This window comes from Lycium ferocissimum, chromosome 4, assembly GCF_029784015.1.
Source record: "Lycium ferocissimum isolate CSIRO_LF1 chromosome 4, AGI_CSIRO_Lferr_CH_V1, whole genome shotgun sequence".
NCBI classification, from domain to species: domain Eukaryota; kingdom Viridiplantae; phylum Streptophyta; class Magnoliopsida; order Solanales; family Solanaceae; genus Lycium; species Lycium ferocissimum.
Genome location: NC_081345.1, coordinates 5,637,979 through 5,659,600, shown reverse-complemented (window position 1 = coordinate 5,659,600; position 21,622 = coordinate 5,637,979). Strand labels below are relative to the sequence as shown.

Below are 21,622 nucleotides of genomic sequence, written 5' to 3'. Positions count from 1 at the left end.
ATGATTAACCCGGAATTTGATCTCATTCTTCTCTGAATCCATGAGAGCCCTTCCTGTGGCAAGGAAAGGTCTCCCAGAAAAATAGGAATATCTCTATCAACAGCACAATCAAGAATCACGAAATCTGTCGGTAAAAGGAAGTCACCAACCCAAACAAGCACATCATCAACAACCCCAACTGGACTCTTTATGAATCTATCAGCCATCTGCAGTCACATGGTAGTAGGCCTCGGCATTCCCAACCCCGATTGCTTATATATAGCAAGAAACATTAGGTAATATTAGCTCTATTATCACATAAAGCACGAGCAAAATCATGGTGGCCAACAGAACATGGAATAGTAAAGGCCCTTGGATCCTCTTTTTTTTGAACCCTGGTTGTAGATATGATAGAACTAACATGATGATTCATACTCACAAAGGTCATGCTTGATCGGTCTCCTCTTCGTCAACAGCTCTTTCAAATATTTTGCAAAACCTGGCATCTCTTAGAAGGCATCAAGAAACGGGATATTCATCGATAGTTGCTTCAACTGATCATAGAACCTCTGACACTTTCCTCACCAACCTCTGCGGAAAGGGAGGTGTATATTTAAATAGTTGGGTCAAAGGGTGAAGATCCCCTTTAACCGTTGCTTTGCTTGTGTTCTACTTTTTTCATGCTTTTTCGAACTTTCCGGAGTATCAGCAACCTGCTTAACAATAGGAATCTCTGTCTGGACCTCTTCAATAATAGTTGGCACATCAGATTGTGCCTCTGGTTCTTCAGCAACCGGCTCAAGATCAATCACCTTCTTCTCTGCACTTTGAAGTAGTTTCCCACTTCGAGTGCTAATAGCAGCACACCTCTCATAAGAATTACCTCCACCACTTTTCAGATTTGGAATAATGTCACTAGGAAGTCCTCCCTTCTGTGGAGGGTATTGTTCTCTAGAAATTTCTTTCATCTACGACTCGAGCTTCTGAATGAAAGATGTGTGAGATCCCACAGTTTCAGTCAGCCCCTTCAAAGTTTTATCAGCTTTGTCTTGGTTGGCTAAAACCTTCTCAAGCATGCTCTCCAACTTAGAACTCCCTTCCTCATACAACTGGCCTTTTGGGATTGGAACTCGTATTTCCAAAATTATTGTTGTTTTAGTTCCCTTGGTTCGAGCCACCATAGTTGTTGTTGTAATTACCTTTTCCCTGTTGAAGTCTCCATTGATTCTGAGCCTGATTCTGATAGCCTCCTTGGTAGTTCTACCTTTGGTAAACCCTTGAGATTTATTCACATAGTTATCATCTTCAAACAGCATAAGAGTACCCCTTTGAACTTGGTACAGGCCCTTGGGCATTCCCGGAACTTCTTCAACAACATTCACTTTCTTTGCTTCTCTGTCATCAAATCGCTTTGTCAGCAAAGAATATTTGTTGCAAGCTGAGCTAGAGTCTGTCATGTCTCTTGATTCTCTTTCATAATATTATGGATCCTTAGAGCTCCATAGGCTACATTGTCGCATACTACCCCAATGCCATGCTTGATTGTGAGTAGTGAGCTTATCAAGCAACTGAGTGATTCAGGCGTATGTCTTGTCCGTGAAACACCCACCAGCTGCATTATTCGCCACTGCTTGTGTCTATGGATCCAACCCTCTACAGAACTTCTCCATCAATATATTGTCTGGAAAACCATGATTTGGAGACTTTTGCAAATACTCCTTGAATCTCTTCAATGCTTCATATAGTCTTCCGAAAGCTGTTTGAAATCATAAATCTTATCACGAGTTTCAGCTTTTTTGCTCGGTGGACACTACTTCTTGAGAAAGACAGCAACCAGCTCTCCCCACATATGAATAGTGTTATGGGGCATCTTCTCAAACCAAACTCTTGCTTCACCGGCTAAAGAATATTTTAAAACTCTTAGCCGAATTGCATCATCAGGAACTGCATTCTGCATGTGCTATGCACACACACCCATAAAATTCTTCGAGTGTTGATGAGGGTCCTCATCGGTAGAGTTTTGAAAATATCCCTCAAGTTTGAGTAGTTGGTAGATAGTGGATTCATTCTTACAATTAGCGGCATTCACCCTAGGTGGAACAATAGCAGATGCATATTCTACCTCATCTAACATATTCGCAAAGACATTCTCGACCTCCACTTCCACTGGTGGGTCTTCCGCTTGCAAACCCCTATTACTAGCTGCTTCATGCCCTCCTCTATTTTTCATGATCACTTGGTTCACAAGAACAACAAACATGGTGTGATGGAGTTAGAAAAAGACTTTAAGTAAAGCACAAACTATTTAGTAATTTCAAAAGTATAGTCCCCGGCAACGGCGCCAAAGTTTGATAAGCTCAAATTACACCTATTAAATGGCATAAAGCGGACAATCTCAAATATAGTAACCCACTAGGTTGGGGTCGAATTCCACAGGGAATAGGGTGTGAAAAGGTTACTAAATTAGTTGAGCACTTTCTTGCGGTCTAGTTTCGTATTCCATTAAGGTTGTAAAGGATTGTTTCTTCACTAACTAAATTGCTTTTGATTGTCATAAATGGATTAAAGAAACCAAGGTTGTGTGCCCCTTTAGATGAAGTGTATGCTATGGGTATTGATCTTGATATACTTCTAATGGATTATAGTACGAATGCACTTAACCTCTAATTGAATCCATAATATTTCCTAATAATTAAGGACTATTTCTCTTTATGATTTTCCCAAATATAAAAGAGTGGATATAAAGAATGATTAATAAGTGCCAAGTAAATTCATCTTATTCCTAAGAGAATTTATTAAATGAGGATGCAAATTCATTAAACGAGGGTCAACGCCTCGAGTTCTTGTTATTTATCCCTACCAAACCCTACTCACTTTCCCAAGTAAAGTAAAGTTTATGGCTTTAGTTAATGTTTGCAACCATCAACTAGTAATGAAGAACGAAGAATAAATAAATCCTAACAACCCATTATGCATATATCAAGAATAAAAACCTATTCACGTAACACCTATCCTTGGGTTCACAACCTTAGTATGAAATTTAGTACGCATATTTAAGAACGAACAACAAAATATTAAAGAATTCATAAAGCTTACGTATTTAATAAAGAAGATGATGTAAATTGTATTCTGTCTCAAAAGCTTCAAAACAATAAAGTATTCAATGCTCTCCAGTCAAAAGACAAAGTGTGACAATCAATAATAAATAAAACCCAACGAGAAACTATTTATAAGGCCTCAAAAACATGAAATTACAACTGACAAAATTTCCCCTGACGGCATAAGATACGGTTCGTACAATTAAGTACAGACTGTATATCAATATTTCAGTCATTGACTCCTTGTCTTGGTCAAGATTTACGGGCCACTTATACGGATCGTATTTAGAAGTATGTTCCGTATCTTCCTTCCTTCAGTTCTTCTTCACTTTAAATTACGAACCAAGTTAAGGTCCGTATAAAAAGTTACGGACCGTAACACTCGTCCGTAACCATCAACATCCAAAAGTTGGGCTTTTGTTTCTTGCCATGCCAATTACGCCCAAGAGTATGGACCGTACAAATAAGTACGGTCCGTACTCTCCATCATTTTGTGCCAGCTTGTGCGATTTCATTGTTTTTGTCCTTCCAACCTCGAATTGCCTGAAATCCACAAAAACACATCAAAACGACACTTTCTTGGTTAAAAACTAGTAAAACTTCTCGTTAAAAGGCATCAATTATGCCGTAATTTCACGGTACATCAGTCACTCTTAACACCAGAGACTTATATGCTGGAAAGCTGGGTCCAAATTGGGAAGGACCTTACCGATAGCCATCACCGGAAGGGGTTTGCATCAACAAGAAATGGAAGATGGAATGAAGTTACCTAACAATTGAAACGTCAGTCACTTGATGCGGTACTATTGTTAAAGGTACATGCTATTTTTGCTATTGTTTGGTTTAATGCTAACCTGGTTTTCAGGAAAAAAGTGTGTTTATGCGTGAAAAGGAAAAAACAACTCAAAAATCGTTCGCAATATACTAAAAACACGTGTTGCACTCTTTTACTTAGACCGATGTTTGTCCCAAAAAGGGTTTTTGGCAAGGTTTTTAATGAGGCAAAGAATGTAAAACTTGTTACCTTTGGAAGAACGAGAATCCAATTTGGTCCAAGCAAGGGAAGAAGGGAATTGCTAAAGAGCTTCTCGAAAGAGTGCCCAAGTATTATACTGGACTGTCGAAGGAAGGATCAAACATTGTTTGAGTCCTCATGTTTCATACTCAAACACTTGGGGGGGGGGGGGGGAGGATATTGTACCGAGAAGGAAAATTTTAATATCTTAGAATACTGGGGACTGTTGCCACGCTCTAAACCGGTCAAAAGAACAGTAATCCGGTGAAGTCGAGGTAGCCCTTTTGTTTGAAGTTTGACTATGATTGTAATTTATAAAGAGATATTCATTAGTCAGTAAAAGACTTTTTCTCCGCAAATATTTAGGCTTAATTTTAACTTGGTTTTTTATATCAAGGTAATTAAAGTCAGTTGTTAAAAATTTGCAATGAATGTTCCTGAGATGAATAAGAGACGTTGTATTCATAAGCATAAATACAAGGTTCTTGTTCATAATTTTATTGTAAAGAATTGTTACCCGAGTAAAATCAAAATCGGATGAAGAATTCCCGACATTATGCGCAACTAAGGTTGGACGTAAAATTCACGACGTTTATGCCAAAAATATAGTCAACGCCAACATCATCGAGATGGATAAAGATTTGATTAAATAATCGAATGAAAATAAAAAACTAAAAGTAAAGAAAGTTTCATTAACACGAAGGTCTCAGGGACCGGAGCAAAAGGCCATGAAATTACATAATTATATTGTCAGGATTTATTCCCCTCATCAAGATCAACACGGTCGGGGTTGACATGGTTGGCAGGAGCAGCAAAAAGAGTCAGGCTCGAAAGAGTGTCACCTTCAGCTTCAATGTCATCTTCTTAATCACCTCCGTCATCTTCATTTTCATCGCCAAAGTTATCGGCATCAAGATGGGGGGAAGGAGTCAATGCTTCGAAGGCTTTAAGTTCGAGCCTATAGGCTTCATCAATTTTGTTTTCGAGGTTTTCAATACCATCTCTGACTTGTTCGAGAGTGAACCTCAGGACTTGACAAGTGGTATACTCAACATGAAGAATAAACCAATACTCTTGGGCATCAACGGTAGCACGAGCCTCGTCTCATTCCAAAAGAGCTTCATCACGTTGGGCTTTGAGAACATTGTTCTCTTTGGTCAGGGCAGCCAAATCAGCTTCTAATCCTTTAATAACCAAGGATCGCTGGTAACTTTGCTCTTTCCGCATCGTAAGATGATGGTTATGTTCTTGCTCCATTGCCTTTTATTCATCATTAATAACTGAGAATTCAACATTAAGTCTTAGGACTTCGGCATCGAGAGCAGACTCCCTTTGAACATTTCAATGCAAGGCTTTCCCTTGTCCATCAAATTCAAATTAAAGCTTGTTGAGATTTTCCTGAAGTTGATTGGCTTGTTGGCTGAAGGCTTCTTTTTCATCATTTGCTTGCTTGAGATCCTAGTTGGCCTGTTGAAGGTCCTTTTTAACTTGTTCAAGTTCAGCCTTCAAGACCGGAAGATCTCCGCTTAGTTGAGAATATCTTCTGCTCAACTCTGACTTATAAAATTCAAGCTCCCGATCTTTATCACCCAAATGGGCATTTAACTTATCAAAGTCGTCGATGCAAAGTCGCAAGCCTTTGCCAATGAGAAACCTGACCTGAATAAGAAACAACTAGTTTAAAAATAAAAAAAATATAGAAAGGAAAAATCAAGTATGAGAAATGCGATTAAAACTAAGGGAAGAAGAAAGTCTTACCCAGCCTGTGGCATGCATGCCTTCATTGATGAGACACTTCCAAGAAACCTCCCTCATTTTCTTTTTGTCCAATTTCGAGATCTGAGGTCTTAAGTAGTTTGCAACACTAACGGGTCTAAAGATGAAGTTGGTGTCCTCAGTAATCGATATGGTAATAGTCCTCACCTGATTCGAATTTACACTCGGAGCTGGATAAACGTCGACCAATCGATCTAGAGAAGAAGCGTGGTTTCTTAGAGGGCAAGCAGCCCATCGAGGAGATGATAGCCTCATGGGAATTCTAGGTTGAGAAGGCCTTGAAGACTCGGCCTGAGGGCTATTGGAAAAAAAGGTTACCACCAATGGTGGCATCGGCTTCAGAAAAGAAGTGATCAAGGTCATCCCCATCAAATTCTGGGTGGACAATGGAGTGGCGGGTCGAGTTTCGGGAACGGTCCCCGACCTGGTTCTTGTGAAAACTATGTAATCTTTTTCAGTTGCTTTGTCATCATCAAGGATGACGGTCTCAGGAGCCGAGGGGATTGGAAAATTTGAAGCACCTCTGTCTTCATTCTCAGCATTGGATCTGGAAGAACTTCCTTCTTCGGAGCTCTTCTTTCTTTTGAGAGGAAGGGATGTAGTTGGTGCGGTGGAAACAACCACCTGCTTCTTTGTTGAAGAATCAGAAGATTTTTTCTTCTTCGTCTTCTTTGTTGCAACTCGAGTGATTCGCTGAGCGGAAGCCTCCGGATCCATTACAGGGTCAATCATAACGACCCTTGGTCAAACGATTCCTCTGGGTAAACCTAAGAAAACAAATGAACTTTGAATTCTAAAGGAATCGATTGATAGATAAGCCCGGGAGAATAAAACAACTTTGCTTTCCATCGGTTTCGAAAATTTCTTTCCAAGTTCGAGAATCACGACTCGGAACATTTAAAAGTGCTTCAACCCAATCAGGAAAATGCATGTCAACGACAGGGATGATTTGGTGATTTTAGAAAAAAAGAAGTTAGAAGACATCAAAAGAAAATTGAATTAACATCCAAAAGGATAGAACTTACGTGTCAAATTTCATTCCTCCAGGATGGGCATATACCTCTCTTTGATAATTTATGCCGTGAGAACGGCAACAAATCTTTTTATCCAGCCTCGGTCATTATCTTCATCCAAGCTAGTGATGAACGAAGACTTACCTCGCTTGGATATGGTGATAATCTCACCTCGAAAGATTCTAGGTGTATAAAGCCGAATGAGATCATCCAAGGCAAAAGGAAGCTTTGCTTTGTTGGCTAGGAATCGGATGCATGCCATTGCCCTCCATACGGACGGACCAACTTGAGCAAGGTAAATATTGTAGCGTTTGTACATTTCGATTATTATCGGATCAATTATCGGTACCAAGCCAAACGTGAACGGCTATGTATATATGTTCGAGAAACCCGGTCTCAGTTTGGTTACATTAGCATCTGGATGGGGGATAACGATTTCAGAAAGGGTTTCCCAGTTACAATCCTTGCGGACTATTTTAAGGTAAGCAACAGTAATAGAGGAAGGGTAAGTTTTGACCATTTCACCTCGGTCGCTTTGAATGAGTGGTTTCCTTGCAGTAAAGTCATCAGTGAATTTAAATGTACTGGGTATGAATGGGAAGGCTATCTCAATGATGGAAGCTAGGGTTTCACCACCATCGATGCCGTCGCCGGCTGTCGGCAGTAGAGAAGTGGTTGAAGAAGTTGGAGCATTTGGAGCAGGAGAAGATAAAGGTAGAGTTTTGGCCATGTTTTTATGTTTAGAGATTAGATAAAAGGGCTAAGAGTCGGGAAATTAAGAAAGTGTTGGAAAGGATTTCAAAAGATGAAAGGCTGATTGAAAAGAATGGAGAGTGCAAAAGAAGAATAAGAGGGATTTGGGATTTTTGTTATGAAAATATCATTACGAAATGGTTCAAAAACCCGCACCGTCCTTTTTTGCCAATCATAGTAAGGCACGTTGCCGGAGGTGCCATAATTGAAAGGACACACATCAAATCAAGAGTCAGTAAGAACGTTTCATTTTTCCCGCCAAAAGGGTTAACGACTTTGAATTGTTTCGGATAAATGATAAGGTCAAAACCACTTCCCGGTAACATTTCGATATTCCACCGAGAAGTGGGGGGACTATCTGTATACATCGGAAATATTGCGTTGAACAATGGCGTGAAGATTGATTGAATCCGGAGGGAACAATTTCATGCGACCCAGAGCGAGTGTTACGAAGCAATTGATACAGGTCATTTATGAACATCGGACGTTACACAACCGGTCCGGATTTGGAGCTGGACGTTACATTTCTACATTTAAGCGATATTTATTGGTTATTATTGTTCATTATCAATGTTGGTGATTGCCACCTATAAAATAGCTTAAGCTCGGTGTACTAGCAGATCTTTTACAACATTACAACCTAAATATTCAATTATAAGCAAAATTGTTATTTTATTATTCTTTTTGTTCCGAGTTTATAAAAGTTCTTCAAGGCTAAGTGTTCAACCAGAGTGATATTCACCAAAGGATTTCCTCCAAGCTCATATGGCTCAGGCTTATTTTATTATTTTTCCTGCATTATAATTATCTGATTTCATTATTTATTTCTTATTCCTTAGTCATATTCATAGCAAATCAACTCACGCATCCTTTAAACCACTAATAAATTTAACTGTACCTTTTTGGGGTAAACAAAGTTTTTTTCAATTTTTTCCAAAAAATATTTAAAAAATATTACTCCCCCTGTCTCAATTTATGTGATGCGCTTTCCTTTTTAGTTTGTCTAAAAAAAGAATGATACATTTCTATCTTTTAAAATAATTTTACTTTAAACTTTGCCTTTTACCCTTAATGAAATGATTTATAGCCACACAAATATCTATGACTTGTTTTAGACCACAAGTTTCAAAAGTATTCATTTTTTTCTTAAACTCATACGTAATCAAACTATATCATATAAATTGGAACGGAGGGAGTGTTTGGTTATAAAAAATGACCAGTTTTGGGGAGTTTTTGAAGATGAATTTTTCAGGTTTCAAAAAGTGGTATAGACTAGTTTTTCAAGTTTTCTACTCACAAAACTTTAACTTCTTTTAAAAGTAAAATGCATGTCCAAACACAATTTCAATTTCCGAAACCCATTTTACATCTCATCTTCAAAAACAATTTTTTTTCAAGTTTGAACCAAATCTATGCCTAAACGCTAGCTAATTATTTTGACTCTGTTACTACAAAAATATTTCAGGATGCTGACCGTCAATGAAGAGTAAGATCCATTTAACACTTGACAGACTATAAGTGTATACCGACTTCATTCATTTGACTGGCTATTTATGATGTCCGAAGTTTGCATAAATAAACAAAAGAGAGTATGTCGTATGTTGTGGCAATAGATGTTAATACAGTTAATATGATTAATTAATTTTTAAAAATTGCTTAATTATGTAATATAGTAGTTCAAGTTAAGGCTAATAATAACTGCACTCAATGCTACATGTATTTAATTCATCTATTTATGCTTAATGTAGTAATTAGTATCACATCTTCACAATTATTCTTCCACCAACTTATTTTATAAATGGATTGTATTGTTAAAATGAGTGAATAAATTATTCAAGTGAGACTTGCGTGTTCAGAGCCAAAGGGGAAAACCAATTCACAGTCTCAATTTTCCTTAATTTTTAAAAATTGCTTAATTATGTAATATAGTAGTTCAAGTTAAGGCTAATAATAACTGCACTCAATGCTACATGTATTTAATTCATCTGTTTATGCTTAATGTACTAATTAGTATCACATCTTCACAATTATTCTTCCACCAACTTATTTTAAAAATGGATTGTATTGTTAAAATGAGTGAATAAATTATTCAAGTGAGACTTGCGTGTGACAGAGCCAAAGGGGAAACCCAATTCACAGTCTCAATTTTCCTTCAAAATTCACATGAGTCATAAAATTGAGCCACACATATGAGGTCACATGACCATTGTTATTTGAGAAATTGAAATAAATATTCGCCCATCAATTTTTTTTTTTTTTTTGCATATCAATGTATAATATACATACAATTGTACATTCTTAATACAAAATATAGAGTGTATATAGTTTTTATCTATTTAACTTGCGAAGGTAATCATTTTTTTGCCGACTGGCCAAATGTGTAACTTGCCCTTTTAATTTCTCTGTGTCCCACTGCACATGGATCAACCGTGGGAGAGACACATTTTGTTAAGGGGTGTCATTTGAATATGATTTTTCAATTTATACTAGATATGTTACTAATAAAAATATGTATATATACAATAGACTGAAACTTTTTAAAATGTACAAAGTAAATGTAAATCTAATTCATGAAATGAAACGATAAATCATTATAGTGTAGGATTTTAAAATGTACAAAGTAAATGTAAATCTAATTCATGAAATGAAACGATAAATCATTATAGTGTAGGATTCAAACACTTACACGATGGTTTGTGATAATAAATCTAATATGTAGTACTACACTACTACTACTTATACAAAATCATGCATATAAGGATAGTGCAAAATAATGGAACATATAGCCAAGCTTTTATTTTCTGTGTGTCTTGTACGTGAAAGTGGGTGGGTGGGGTTTCAATTCTCCAATAAAAAGAATATTTTGTATGGTGACAATAACTATTTTTAAAAGAATAAGAATAAGAATTAGAAAGAAAAAAAAAAAGAAGCATTATAAGGATCAGCTGTCTGTCTGTTTCTACATGGAATGAATAGACCGTGCATCTCACCGACAAGGACCTTGTTCAATCACAAGGCTCTTCCCATCTTGCACTTGCTTTTTATGACCTGTTTCACAAAAGGAGAAAGAGAGCCAAAAATAAACTAAGAAATTTATAAATCACATTAAACACGAAATGATTTTTTACTAATATTATTCCTGTTGGATATCATTTTCCTTGTCGAACCAGACTGAAAAGTTTGAGCATCCAATTTTTCTTTTATTTGAGATTTTTTTTTTTTTTAATTACGTTTTCTTTCTTGCTTTTTTCTCCTCAGAGGTGATTAATTTGTAATTCAATACAGTTCTCTGAAATAGCACAGCTGCCTATACAAGCGAGCCATCAATCATGGCATATTACCCGAGCCATCAATCATGGCATAGCGGCCGAATCATTCATTATGAATTAAGTTCATCATCCCGTTAATAGGGGTATATCAAGTCATAAATCAGTTAAGAGGCGATCTTCAAATAATTAATCAAATTCAACTCAAGCAAAACTGTTCATTGGGCAAAACACGTCTTAAAGACCAAAACTTTAAAAAACAGGTTCAATAATCCCACTATAGTGGCAAAACATGTTTGATACTTCTATCATAGTAGGTAATACACACAAAGGTTTGATGCGGGCTTGACCATACACACACGACGTACACCTTGTTCAAAATCATCGTTCATGTCAAAAAGTATGTTAAAAAAAAAAATACATACCTCAAATTCCGCCAATAACACTCTAACGGATCTGAGGTTTAACAATCACTCTACAATCGATTATGATGATAAAGATTAGAACTTTAATCTAATTCCACCCATTTCCCCTTTTTTTTTTGGAAAAACAAGGGTTTTTAAGCCAAAACTCATGTTCTTGATATCTCATGAATCACCCATGGATTATAACATTTCTCAATCTATATACGAACTCAAAATCAACCCCATAAGAATAGATGAATCAAGGAACTTACCTCACAAAATTTCTTGAAGATTCTTCTCTTCAACCAATCTCAAATCAAATTCTTATATTCTATGAATCAAATGATGATTTGGTGTTAATCCACATTAATGAAATAGAATAATACTTGGGGTTTGATTAGGAACTCACCTTATGAGATTTGGACAAGCTCTAGGTCTGTTTTCTCCTAAAAAGTCAGCCAAAATGAAGCAGGATTGAAAATTCCCGAAATTTTTTATGAGCTGAGCATTTATAGGCGATATGATCTGCTGAACTATTTGTGTCCCATATTGCAAACACAAATTGAAACAAAATACTTGGAAATTTCGGGGACAAAATGCGACCAACATTTTGCAGGGCGTATTGGTTCAGCGGATTACTCCACGACTTTTCAGTAAAAAGATCATAACCTTTTGTACAGAGCTCTGATTGACTTGATCTTTATATGGTTCGAAAGGTATTTCAAAGGGCTACAACTTTCATCATTTTTGTTTTCTTAGATTCTTTACGAATTTTGAGTTATGCTCGCTAGAAGTCAAGCTTAGTGTGAAGTTTATCGATACTTTCGATTCTTATGCACCTCCATTCATATTGATCTTAAGACAGCCTTTACACCCCAAACTTACTTCGAATAGCTATAACGTTATATTATAACTCTAGTAATGGATTCAAACATAACCCAAATTTATAGAGTGTAACATTCTCACGGCTCAAAATTGACTAAAAAGTTAAGTAGATCAGAAGGTTTGTGATTTGGAGTTCATGATCGACGAGCGGAGTTTGTTGAAGGTTTCAGCCATGAAAGGTGTGATGAGGGTCGGAAAGAAGGGTAAGTTGAGCCCGAGATACATTGGTCCTTTGAGATTGTTCAGCGTATTGGTGAGGTGACTTATGGGTTATCTTTACCACCTAGTTTGTCATGTGTTCACCCTATTATTTTATATTTTGATGCTCAAGAAGTACCATTCGATGGTTCTCATGTGATTCACTGGGATACAATATTGTCTGATCAGAATTTGACTTTTGAGGATGAGCCGGTAGCCATATTGGATAGGAAAATTCTGTAGTTGAGATCCAAAGAGATAGATTCAGTGAAGGTTCAATGGAGGCATCGTCCCCGTCAAGGAGGCTACTTAGGAGACCAAGCCGGACATGTGGAGTATATATCCTCAGCTTGTCATCAGTTCGAGTACTTTATTTTCCTTTATGTTCGAGGACGAACGTGTGTTTAAGTGGTGGATGATGTAACGACCCGTTAGGTCTTTTTGAGATCTTATTCCCTTTTCCCTGAATGACCCTTCCCATAGCTTTAAGATGATAATTTTGACTTACGAGAATGGGTGGCATGATTCCTGAGCAATCAGGTGGGTTTCAAAAAAGAAAAAAGATATTTTAGAAATCCTTAAATAATGAAATGGGAATGGTTGACCAAAGAAAACATCTAGAGTTAACAAACCCGCAAGAGAGCTTGGACAATTCTCTTAGGTCTGAAATGTGATTTATAACTTAGTTGGATAGTTGAAACGGATCCCGAGGGGTTTGGGGGTGTTTTGGACTCTTGGTTGAGAAATAAGCTTTTAAGATGAATTGGAGTCGACCACGGTCAACATCGGGTCAAGACGATCCCATATGGGTGTTTTGAGTGCGCGAGCAATTTCGTAGCATGTTTTATGACGAAAATGCATATTTGATTTGTGTACGGGGGGTCCCGGATGTGTTTTAGTGTTGATTCCAAGTTTGGGAAACACCAGCATTTTGTGGTGTTCAACTGCTGGTTTTGTTCATCGCGTTCATGAAGAGATGACGAGGATATTTATCACGATCACGAGGCCTTGGTCGCGTTCGAAAAGTGTCGGTCCGGCACGGACTGTGCTCTCAAGGATTCCTTCGCGATCGCGAAGGACCCTTGAGCAGTGTTATTTTAATTTTCAAAAACAGGATTTGACGTTTCATTTCATATCTTGAGCTAGAGACCTCGGTTTTGGAAGATTTTCGAAGGATTTTCAAGATTCGTCATGGGGTTACTCCTTTTTATCATTCTGTCATACAGTCTTGCGGCGGGAAGGAAGGCGGGGGGTGGGGGGGGGGGTGTGTACAAGTATGAGCAGATTTGCACTGTGTCGATGCTCCCGCTAGTAACAGAGGTAGCTTGTCTATAAATGTGAGAAGCCACTAAATTTTAACAAATACTATATTCAGAATTAGTCTTAAAAGTATAATAAATTTAATGTAGAAGTGCTTTAATGACTGATTTTAAAGATGAACCTTTTTTATGTCATGCCACTGAGCACTTTTTGTACTTTGTGTCATAACAAGGAGAAGTATTATACCCCTGCGGCTATTATCCAAAATTTCCTTAGCTACAAAGAGGCTAATAACCTTAAGAAAAGGCCTTAAAGAAAGATTTTGGCTGTCTCAAAGTGGTGTCACAATCATTACTTTGTCATCTTGAGCATTCCAACTGCATGATTAACACATAATTATTATCGGAATCCAAACATTCAACAACTTTGCCACTTTTTTCGTTTAAATAAAAATACATTTGCTTAGTGATACACTGACACACATCAAAAGAAGCAAAATTGAGCCCGCACTTGACTAATTTGCGTTTGTAGTTCGTCCATCACAATCAACAGCTAGCAAAAAATAGCCGGTTTCATAAATAGAGGGTTTAATCAATTAAAATAAGAGTATTATTTTGTGCGGTAACTTAAGTATTCCCTCCTTTTTATCTTCATTAATATCATCATAAATATCTTACTTACAAAGATTCTTCCCCTTTTGCATCAGCCAATTTAGTACAGGTTTCGATGAGTTTAACGAACTCATTGTTCTTGATTGATTTATATATGCATACGCAAAAAGATATAAATAAATATTAAGGAAGGAACTCGTTTACTGATTCTGTAATTAAAAAGTTATAATTTACTCATTCTAAATTGTGTACTTTGCACTTGCTCGTTGATTTTTTTTAACAAAAGCGGAACACAAGCCAGAAGAAGATTTAAAAGTAAATACATCAAATGAAAAATGAGGATGGAATTTCACGAATTATTCTTTTGTTCATTGGATGTTTTTATAGTTGAAACTTTTGAGCCTCTAATCTTTTGTATTTCTTAAATTTACATTTAAGGTTTTTTTTCCTCTGACATAATCATTTTGTAATTTCGATGTTGCGGTTCGCATTTCGTGGGCGAGGTTAGCGCTCGGAAAGCTACATCGAACTTGTTGGTGCTCTTTCGGATTTTGTTTTGAAAAAGAGTCGCCACCTAATTTTTAGGAAGTTAGGAAAATCAGTTTTGAAGGGTTTATTCAAATACAGTGAAAAAACCTTCGTAATCCAAAGTTCTAGATAAGGATTCTGGTGATCTCCTAAGGAAGGTGTTAAGCACCCTAGTATTAAGGATCCGTACTATACGGTTGATCTGCGAATTCCAGTGTGTGATTGCTTCAACTGTTTATTTTGTGATTACTTCCGCATTTAAAAGACTGTCATTATTGCATATCATTTGGTTTTTGGAAAGAGAATTGAATATATTCCCCTTACATATGGGTACTTTAGGTTCGGATTTATAATATCCAGATAAGAATAATTTTTTTTTATGTACAAGGATAGTATATTTTGTTTACAAAAGGTACAAAATGTTTTGGTTTTATAATATACATAAGTAAGTATATATCATTTTTCTATTCATGCTTAATCCCACACTTAACTTCGGGTCAACCCGTATAATGTGTTAGAACGTCTTATCCCAAAACTTCGTATTTACGAACGTTTTTACTTAATTTGAACAAGCTTAACTTATGAAAATGGTTTGTTTTAGTATTATGAATTTGTGGACAAATGTGTATATACAAAATTGATTTTCTGAGTTTGGGCTTAAAGCCTAAAATATGACACTTTTATTGAAAGGGTTGCATTTTCCGTTTGGGCTTGACCCAAATTCTTATTTGCATTTTTTTTTTGTTTCCTTTTCTAAAATCAAATGAGGTTCAGTCCCTAAAATCTTTATTTTATGTTGGGCTTGGGCCCAAAATCATTTATTGGTTCCTGGCGGGCTTCAGCCCAAAAAACTCTATTTTTACTACTGGGCTCGGCCCAAATCATTTGACTTGAATTTGGTTTTGGTCCAGAAAATTGTACAAATGTATTCCTTGATTTAAAACATGATCCAATTTAAAGAGAAATGTCATATCATTTGTGGTCTTAAAAATCCCTTTGTCCTTCTGTTTTAACTTGTATTAGTTTTCCATTTAACTTGAGAAATTGTTATGCTAAATCTGATTTTTTGAAAATCATTTGGGGACTTAAGGTCAACTAAACGGCATAAGCACCGGTGTCCTAAGATGACTAGTTCAAACCATAAAGATTCCAATAAAATATATGAGTTTTTTCAAGCATTACAAATACAAATACAACATTTTTTTAAAACTGAGAAAAAATAATAAAAGAGCGAAGGCAGGTTAGGGGCGTACCACGCCCCCTAGTTGGCCATTTTCACCCATGGCTGGGCCTTGTGCGTATATTTATAATATTAGCTTCCTTTCTTCATCTTGGACCCTTTATGTGAAAGAATTTCCTGTTGGGCCTTGGCCCAATAGGTTGGCTTTGGACTCGGCCAAGTGGCCATGCAGTGAAGAACAGGAAAGAGAAAAGGAACCCGGTTAGAAAAAATACTACTGATCGTACCAAAACTATACGCATACACAATATGTAAAATGATGGACATATATGCATACATAACTATGGGGGCTTATAGGTCGTAGAAGCCTAAGTTCGATTTTTAAAGAAAGGGCCCTATTCGACACCTGTTCCCCTCTCTGTGTTTAGCTAAGTGTAAACATGGCCAACTATTAGACTTAGAATGGGCCAGGCCCAATCACCTACTTAATCGAGATTTTGTCTAAGTATTGAAGCTTAAATGGGCTGTCTACTCCCTTTTCCATTTGATATACACTTCCTGAGGCCCCTATATACACATTACATATACATGATATACCTGATGATATACCATATAGGCATAAGAAGGACAGGGTTGCAATAGGTTCAAATGACCACAAGTCACCCAGAGATGACCCTTTACTTCAGTCCGTTTAACAGTAACAAGATCATGTAAAAGAGGAGGGTACAACATTCATATGAATTGCCACTTAGGTAATATGGAAATAAAAGCCATGTTTCTACAAGATCTTCACAAAAAAAGAATGGCACAAGGACTCAATAAAACTAAATGATTTTAGTTGTTTTAGTGTTTCCTTCCAGACAGAACCTCATTATCAGTAGCTCACTTTAACCTATACTCTTTGTTTTCAGAATTCAATCAAATTACTTATATATAAACCCTCTACTTATTTTAAACAAGGTTATTTGGACCAGACAGTCCCAAGAATTCAAACAGCTTTAGCATTTCGTATCATAAAGGGAATTAGACCTCAAAGCTTTTACCAAATCCCTTTTTTAAGATTTAGCAGCCTGAAATTAACAATCTCTTCCTTTATTTTTAACAACTTGTCTTGACAGATTCATTTTAGATCCCTTTCTCTTTTTGGTTTACTAATAGCAATTGGAGAGTTAGAAGTGCGGATAATGTGAACATACACCCCATAGGCATGTAGGGCATACCATGGCACCCCTTATCTGGAAGGAAGTGCTATGATCCAAGTTATACTTGCTTCATGCTTAACCCTCTCTTTAAGGTACCTTTAAAAGGTCCCCCCATGTCAAGTGGTTTACAATTCACTTATACACACTTAAACTTCCCCAAATGCCATCTCTAAGCCAAGTCCGTATAATCATTCTAACTTAATTTATAAAAGATCAACATTAATCATGATCACGGATAACCATAAGCTAACACAGTATTATCAGGATTCCACCTTAGCTAAGCATACCCACATCAATAACACTCTTAAACCAACAAATCATCACTCAAATTAAACAAAGAAGACTGCAAGAAAGTTATCACAAGATAACCTTAACTAAGCATAATTCATATCAGTACTACTCCCAAACTAAGCATATTATCACTAACAATCAAACTAAGCATAGAAAAATAAGCTAACCTCAACTAGCATAACTTATATTAGCAATGTTCCCAAACTAAACAGATCACTAATACTCAAACTAACTAAAGAAGACTATAAGAAAAATAAACTAGAGAAATGGTTAACTTTTTGATGTGCAACCGCGAACAAAATTGAATTTGGAACCATAGTGCTTCCAATCCAAGAACTCAACCACACAAACAGAAAAGAATTAAATTTTAGAGCTAAGAAAGGACTTCACTTTTAAAGCTAAGTCTATAATTTTACTAACAACTTAAATTGAGTTAAATACTCAAGATTCAGGCTTTGTGGATTCTGAAACTTTTTTTTTTTTTTGAGTGTGAGGGTAATAGAACCCCAGAACTATTGAATACCTCTAAAACAACAATGTGGGACTTGTAGTTTTTTCAGATGCAAAATGCTTAATTCATTAAATCTATGGCTAGGATTTAAAGAAAACACACACATGGGTCGGATTTGACCTATTCTAGGTCGATCCGACCCAAACCCTTGTGAACCAATGAAAATCGATCTTTTAAATTCAAAATAGGATAGCAATCAACAAAAATATGAAATGTTTGAGAGAGTGTGTGTTACCGGTTCTGATGCTTCAAAGGTTGTGTTTGGTGAAATGGAGCGGAGAAAACAGAGCTAGCAATTAATGCTACACAAAACGGGCGTACAAAAGCTGAGAGAGGACTGTAGTCTCTGCGTGTTGCCATTTTTGGCATGAGAGAGACGAGGCAGCGCTAGGTTTAACACGAAAGAGGAAGGGAGAGAGGAGAGAGAGTATAGAAGGTGTGTTTGGTGTGGAGTAAAAATGAAAAGAAAAGGAGGGGTTTTGCCCCTTAAGCTGAGGCGTGTTTATTAGGTTGGGTTGGTCCACTTTATTGGACTAGGTTCGGTCCAAAATTTTAAAGAAGAAGAAAGGGCCTCGTATACGTATATAATGCATATATGTATGTATATTCAGTGCATACACGTGTATAAAGGGTAAAATGGGTAGATTAAATAAATGAGTAAAGTTAAAAATATCGATTATTGACCACAATATTATAATTGGGACATAATTAATCTATTAATTAATTCAAAATACGGCCAATTATGCAAATGGGCTTAGTTTTTGCAAATATGACCTCTAAAAATGCATGGTTCACTTTGTTTGTCATCCAAGGACTCTAAGTAGTTAAAATAAATTACGGAAGGTCAAAATTAGGTGTCAACAACTGCCCCTTCGGTGTTCAGGGATGGCAGGACCATCCCTGGGCAACGAAATTTGACTAACCCTAATTTTGACTGACTCGACTTATTCTACCTCTTATTTTTATGCAGTTTTCAAATCTGTATGGCCGGCCCCTAGTTTCTGAGTTTTCTGCATATCTCGGGCTATATGAGAATTCAGGCCACTTGTAGTTTGACTTGACTAAGGACTTTAAGTGATTTGAAAGGAAAGTCCTGAGATCTCCGGTCTTGTGACTGGGATTCATCAGGACCACTGTTAGAATGTGATCGACTCTCTGGTCTTGAGTCCGCCTACATATTCCTAGTTTCTGGGAATCAGGTCACATGTAGTTCAACTCACTGGGGAAGAGTATATCTCTTATGCAGGAGTACCTTCAGATTTCCCGATTTGTACCAGACCAATCGAGGTGTTTAGTAAAGAAAGTAAATAACAGACAAAATTGTGGCTGAGTCTGAGATCGGATGGCTTCCAAATCCTCGCCAGAGACCATGACTCTCATGGGCACCCTATCTTGACCGGCTACGTAAGAAAAAGTTTCACGTTTGCTCCACAATCGTTCGGATCTGGTTCGGTGAGCCGACTCCTTTATGGCGACTGTGTAACTGTTTATCAAATTTGACAGCATTGTAGATATTCCTTGTGGTGTAAACATGTTTCTTCGATGAGTAGCCTTTGTGGCTGTTGCTTTTTTGCACAGATGGCCTTTGCGGCTGTTCGTATGAATGGTCCTTTTGGCAGTTTGCATGAATGAATGGCCCTTCTGGCAGTTTGTATGAATAGCCCTTTTAGCTATTTATATGAATGGCCCTTTTGGCAGTTTGTATGAATGACCCTTTTGGCAATGCTTACATGAATGGCCCTTTTGGCAGTTTGTATGAATGACCCTTTTGGTAGTTTCTATGAATAGCCCTTTTGGAAACGCTTGCATGAATGGCCCTTTTGGAAACGCTTGCATGAATGGCCCTTTTGGAAACGCTTGCATGAATGGCCCCTTTGGCAATGTTTGTATGAATGGCCCTTTTAACAGTTTGTAAGAATGGCCCTTTTGGCGGTTTGTATGAATAGTCCTTTTGGCAGCTTGTACGAATGACCCTTTTGGCAATGCTTGCACGAATGACCCTTTTGGCAATGTTTGTATAAATAACCCTTTTGGCGATGTTTGTATGAATGACCTTTTGGCAGTGTTTGCATGAATGACCCTTTTGGCAGTGGTTGTATGAATAGCCTTTTTGGTAGTGTTTATATGAATGAGCCTTTTGGCATGTTTGTATGAATGGCCCGTTTGGTATGCAGATGACAGATATGGTCCTTTTGGCATGCAGATGACAGATATGGCCCTTGCGGTTGGATAATCTTTATTTCGTCCGTTGTATCGGCTTTGACCCTCGTGGTCTGGTATGCCTTTCAGTCGAATATGTCTTTGTCCTTCATTTGTTTTGTTGACCTTTTTGGTCAAAGATGTCTTTGTCATTCATTCCTTGTGACCTTTTTGTCAATTTGACGTCTGGTTGAGTTTGCCTTTCGCCTTCGTTGCGGATAAGCCGGTTGATGATGTATCCGCCTTCCTTTTTTAAAGCCTGCATCCACAGAAAATTTGTTAATTTCCTAAGAGTCTGATTAGTGTTGTCGTCCTCCTGTCTGGTGTCTTCTCTTGATGTTCCTTTGAATCCTCTTGGACTCGATATTTCGAGAGATGGTTATTAGAGCACTCTTATGCTAATTTGTTTGAAAAATTAGAAATAAAGTTATGAAATGCGTGTTTTCCTTGAAAATTTTTGTTTCATTTTAGCTGTCGTGACATGTGTTTTTTCGAATGAGGTCTTTTGGTCTTCCAGGAGATCTTGTTGCTGAGCTCCTGAACTGGTGGAATTTTTGAGATCTTTTTCAAAAAATTTGCCCCAGTTTCAAGTCTTGATTCGATTGACTCTTGCGTCGTTTCGCAGTGCGGGAATTTTTTAGGGAACCTTAAAAATTCTTCCCCAAAGGTACGATCTGGGCTTGTCATTTTCTTTGTTGATTGCTTTTGATAAGTTCTCCTAAAAAATTCCACCCTAGTGTAGGGCTGACGCTGGTTGACTCTTGCGTCGGTCCTTGCATTCTGATCTTACTGATTCATTTTGATTTCGTGTCTCTGAGGTTTCCTAAGGGTTTCTTGGATTTTTCTTTTGTGACGACCGAGCTCGAAAGAGCCTATGTATCCTGTCGCAGCAGGAAATCAGGTCGAACGTAGTTCAGGATAAAGTAATTGAGTTTTGATTTTTACTAATAATGCGACTGGGTCCGATGAGGACTGCCTACGTATCCCACTGTGGGGAAGTCAGGTCATTGTGTAGTTCATTACATAGATGATAGTTTTCCCTATTCTATTACAAAAGTACGATTACAAGAAAAAGATACTATTGCAGGGAAATGATAATGTGATTACAAGCAAATGGAGTCCTAAATGTAGTATCTCTTAAGTGCGTCTGCATTGATAGCTTTGGGCCATTCTTGTCTATCCATCTCGGCTAGGACCATGGCTCCTCCTGAGAGTACTTTTCTGAACATGTATGGTCCTTGGCAGTTTGGTGTAAATTTCCCTTTGTATTCTTCTTGGTGAGGGAAGACTCGCTTGAGTACGAGTTGTCCAATTTGGAAGAGTCGGGCTCTAATCCGTTTGTTGAAAGCTCGAGATATTCTCTGTCTATATAGTTGTCCATGGCATACTGCCACCATTCTTTTTTCGTCGACCATGGCCAGTTGCTCGTAGCAGTTTCAGACCCATTCTGCAT

At 37.3% G+C, this 21,622-nt stretch overlaps 1 protein-coding gene and 1 non-coding gene across 2 annotated transcripts; one reads left to right on the top strand and one right to left on the bottom strand.

Moving 5' to 3' along the window:
- Positions 1 to 1,665: 1,665 nt before the first annotated feature.
- On the top strand, positions 1,666 to 1,767 carry LOC132054996 (small nucleolar RNA R71). Its single transcript, XR_009414464.1, has one exon. It is a non-coding gene; the product is annotated as a small nucleolar RNA R71 (small nucleolar RNA).
- Positions 1,768 to 4,706: 2,939 nt separating this feature from the next.
- LOC132054341 (uncharacterized) lies at positions 4,707 to 7,669 on the bottom strand. The gene is made up of 3 exons (XM_059446381.1): positions 6,894 to 7,669; positions 5,851 to 6,635; positions 4,707 to 5,751 (listed from the first exon to the last, which is right to left on the bottom strand). The coding sequence occupies exons 2-3, from the start codon at positions 6,598 to 6,600 to the stop codon at positions 5,551 to 5,553; spliced, it is 951 nt and encodes a 316-aa protein (XP_059302364.1). The 5' UTR covers positions 6,601 to 6,635; positions 6,894 to 7,669; the 3' UTR covers positions 4,707 to 5,550.
- Between the last annotated feature and the right edge of the window lie 13,953 nt (positions 7,670 to 21,622).

Coding starts and splice junctions, on each gene's coding strand:
- LOC132054341 (XM_059446381.1), bottom strand. CDS start 6,600: ATGATTGACCCTGTAATGGATCCGGAGGCTTCCGCTCAGCGAATCACT. Junction 5,752..5,850: donor GCATGCATGCCACAGGCTGG/GTAAGACTTTCT, acceptor TTTCTTATTCAG/GTCAGGTTTCTCATTGGCAA.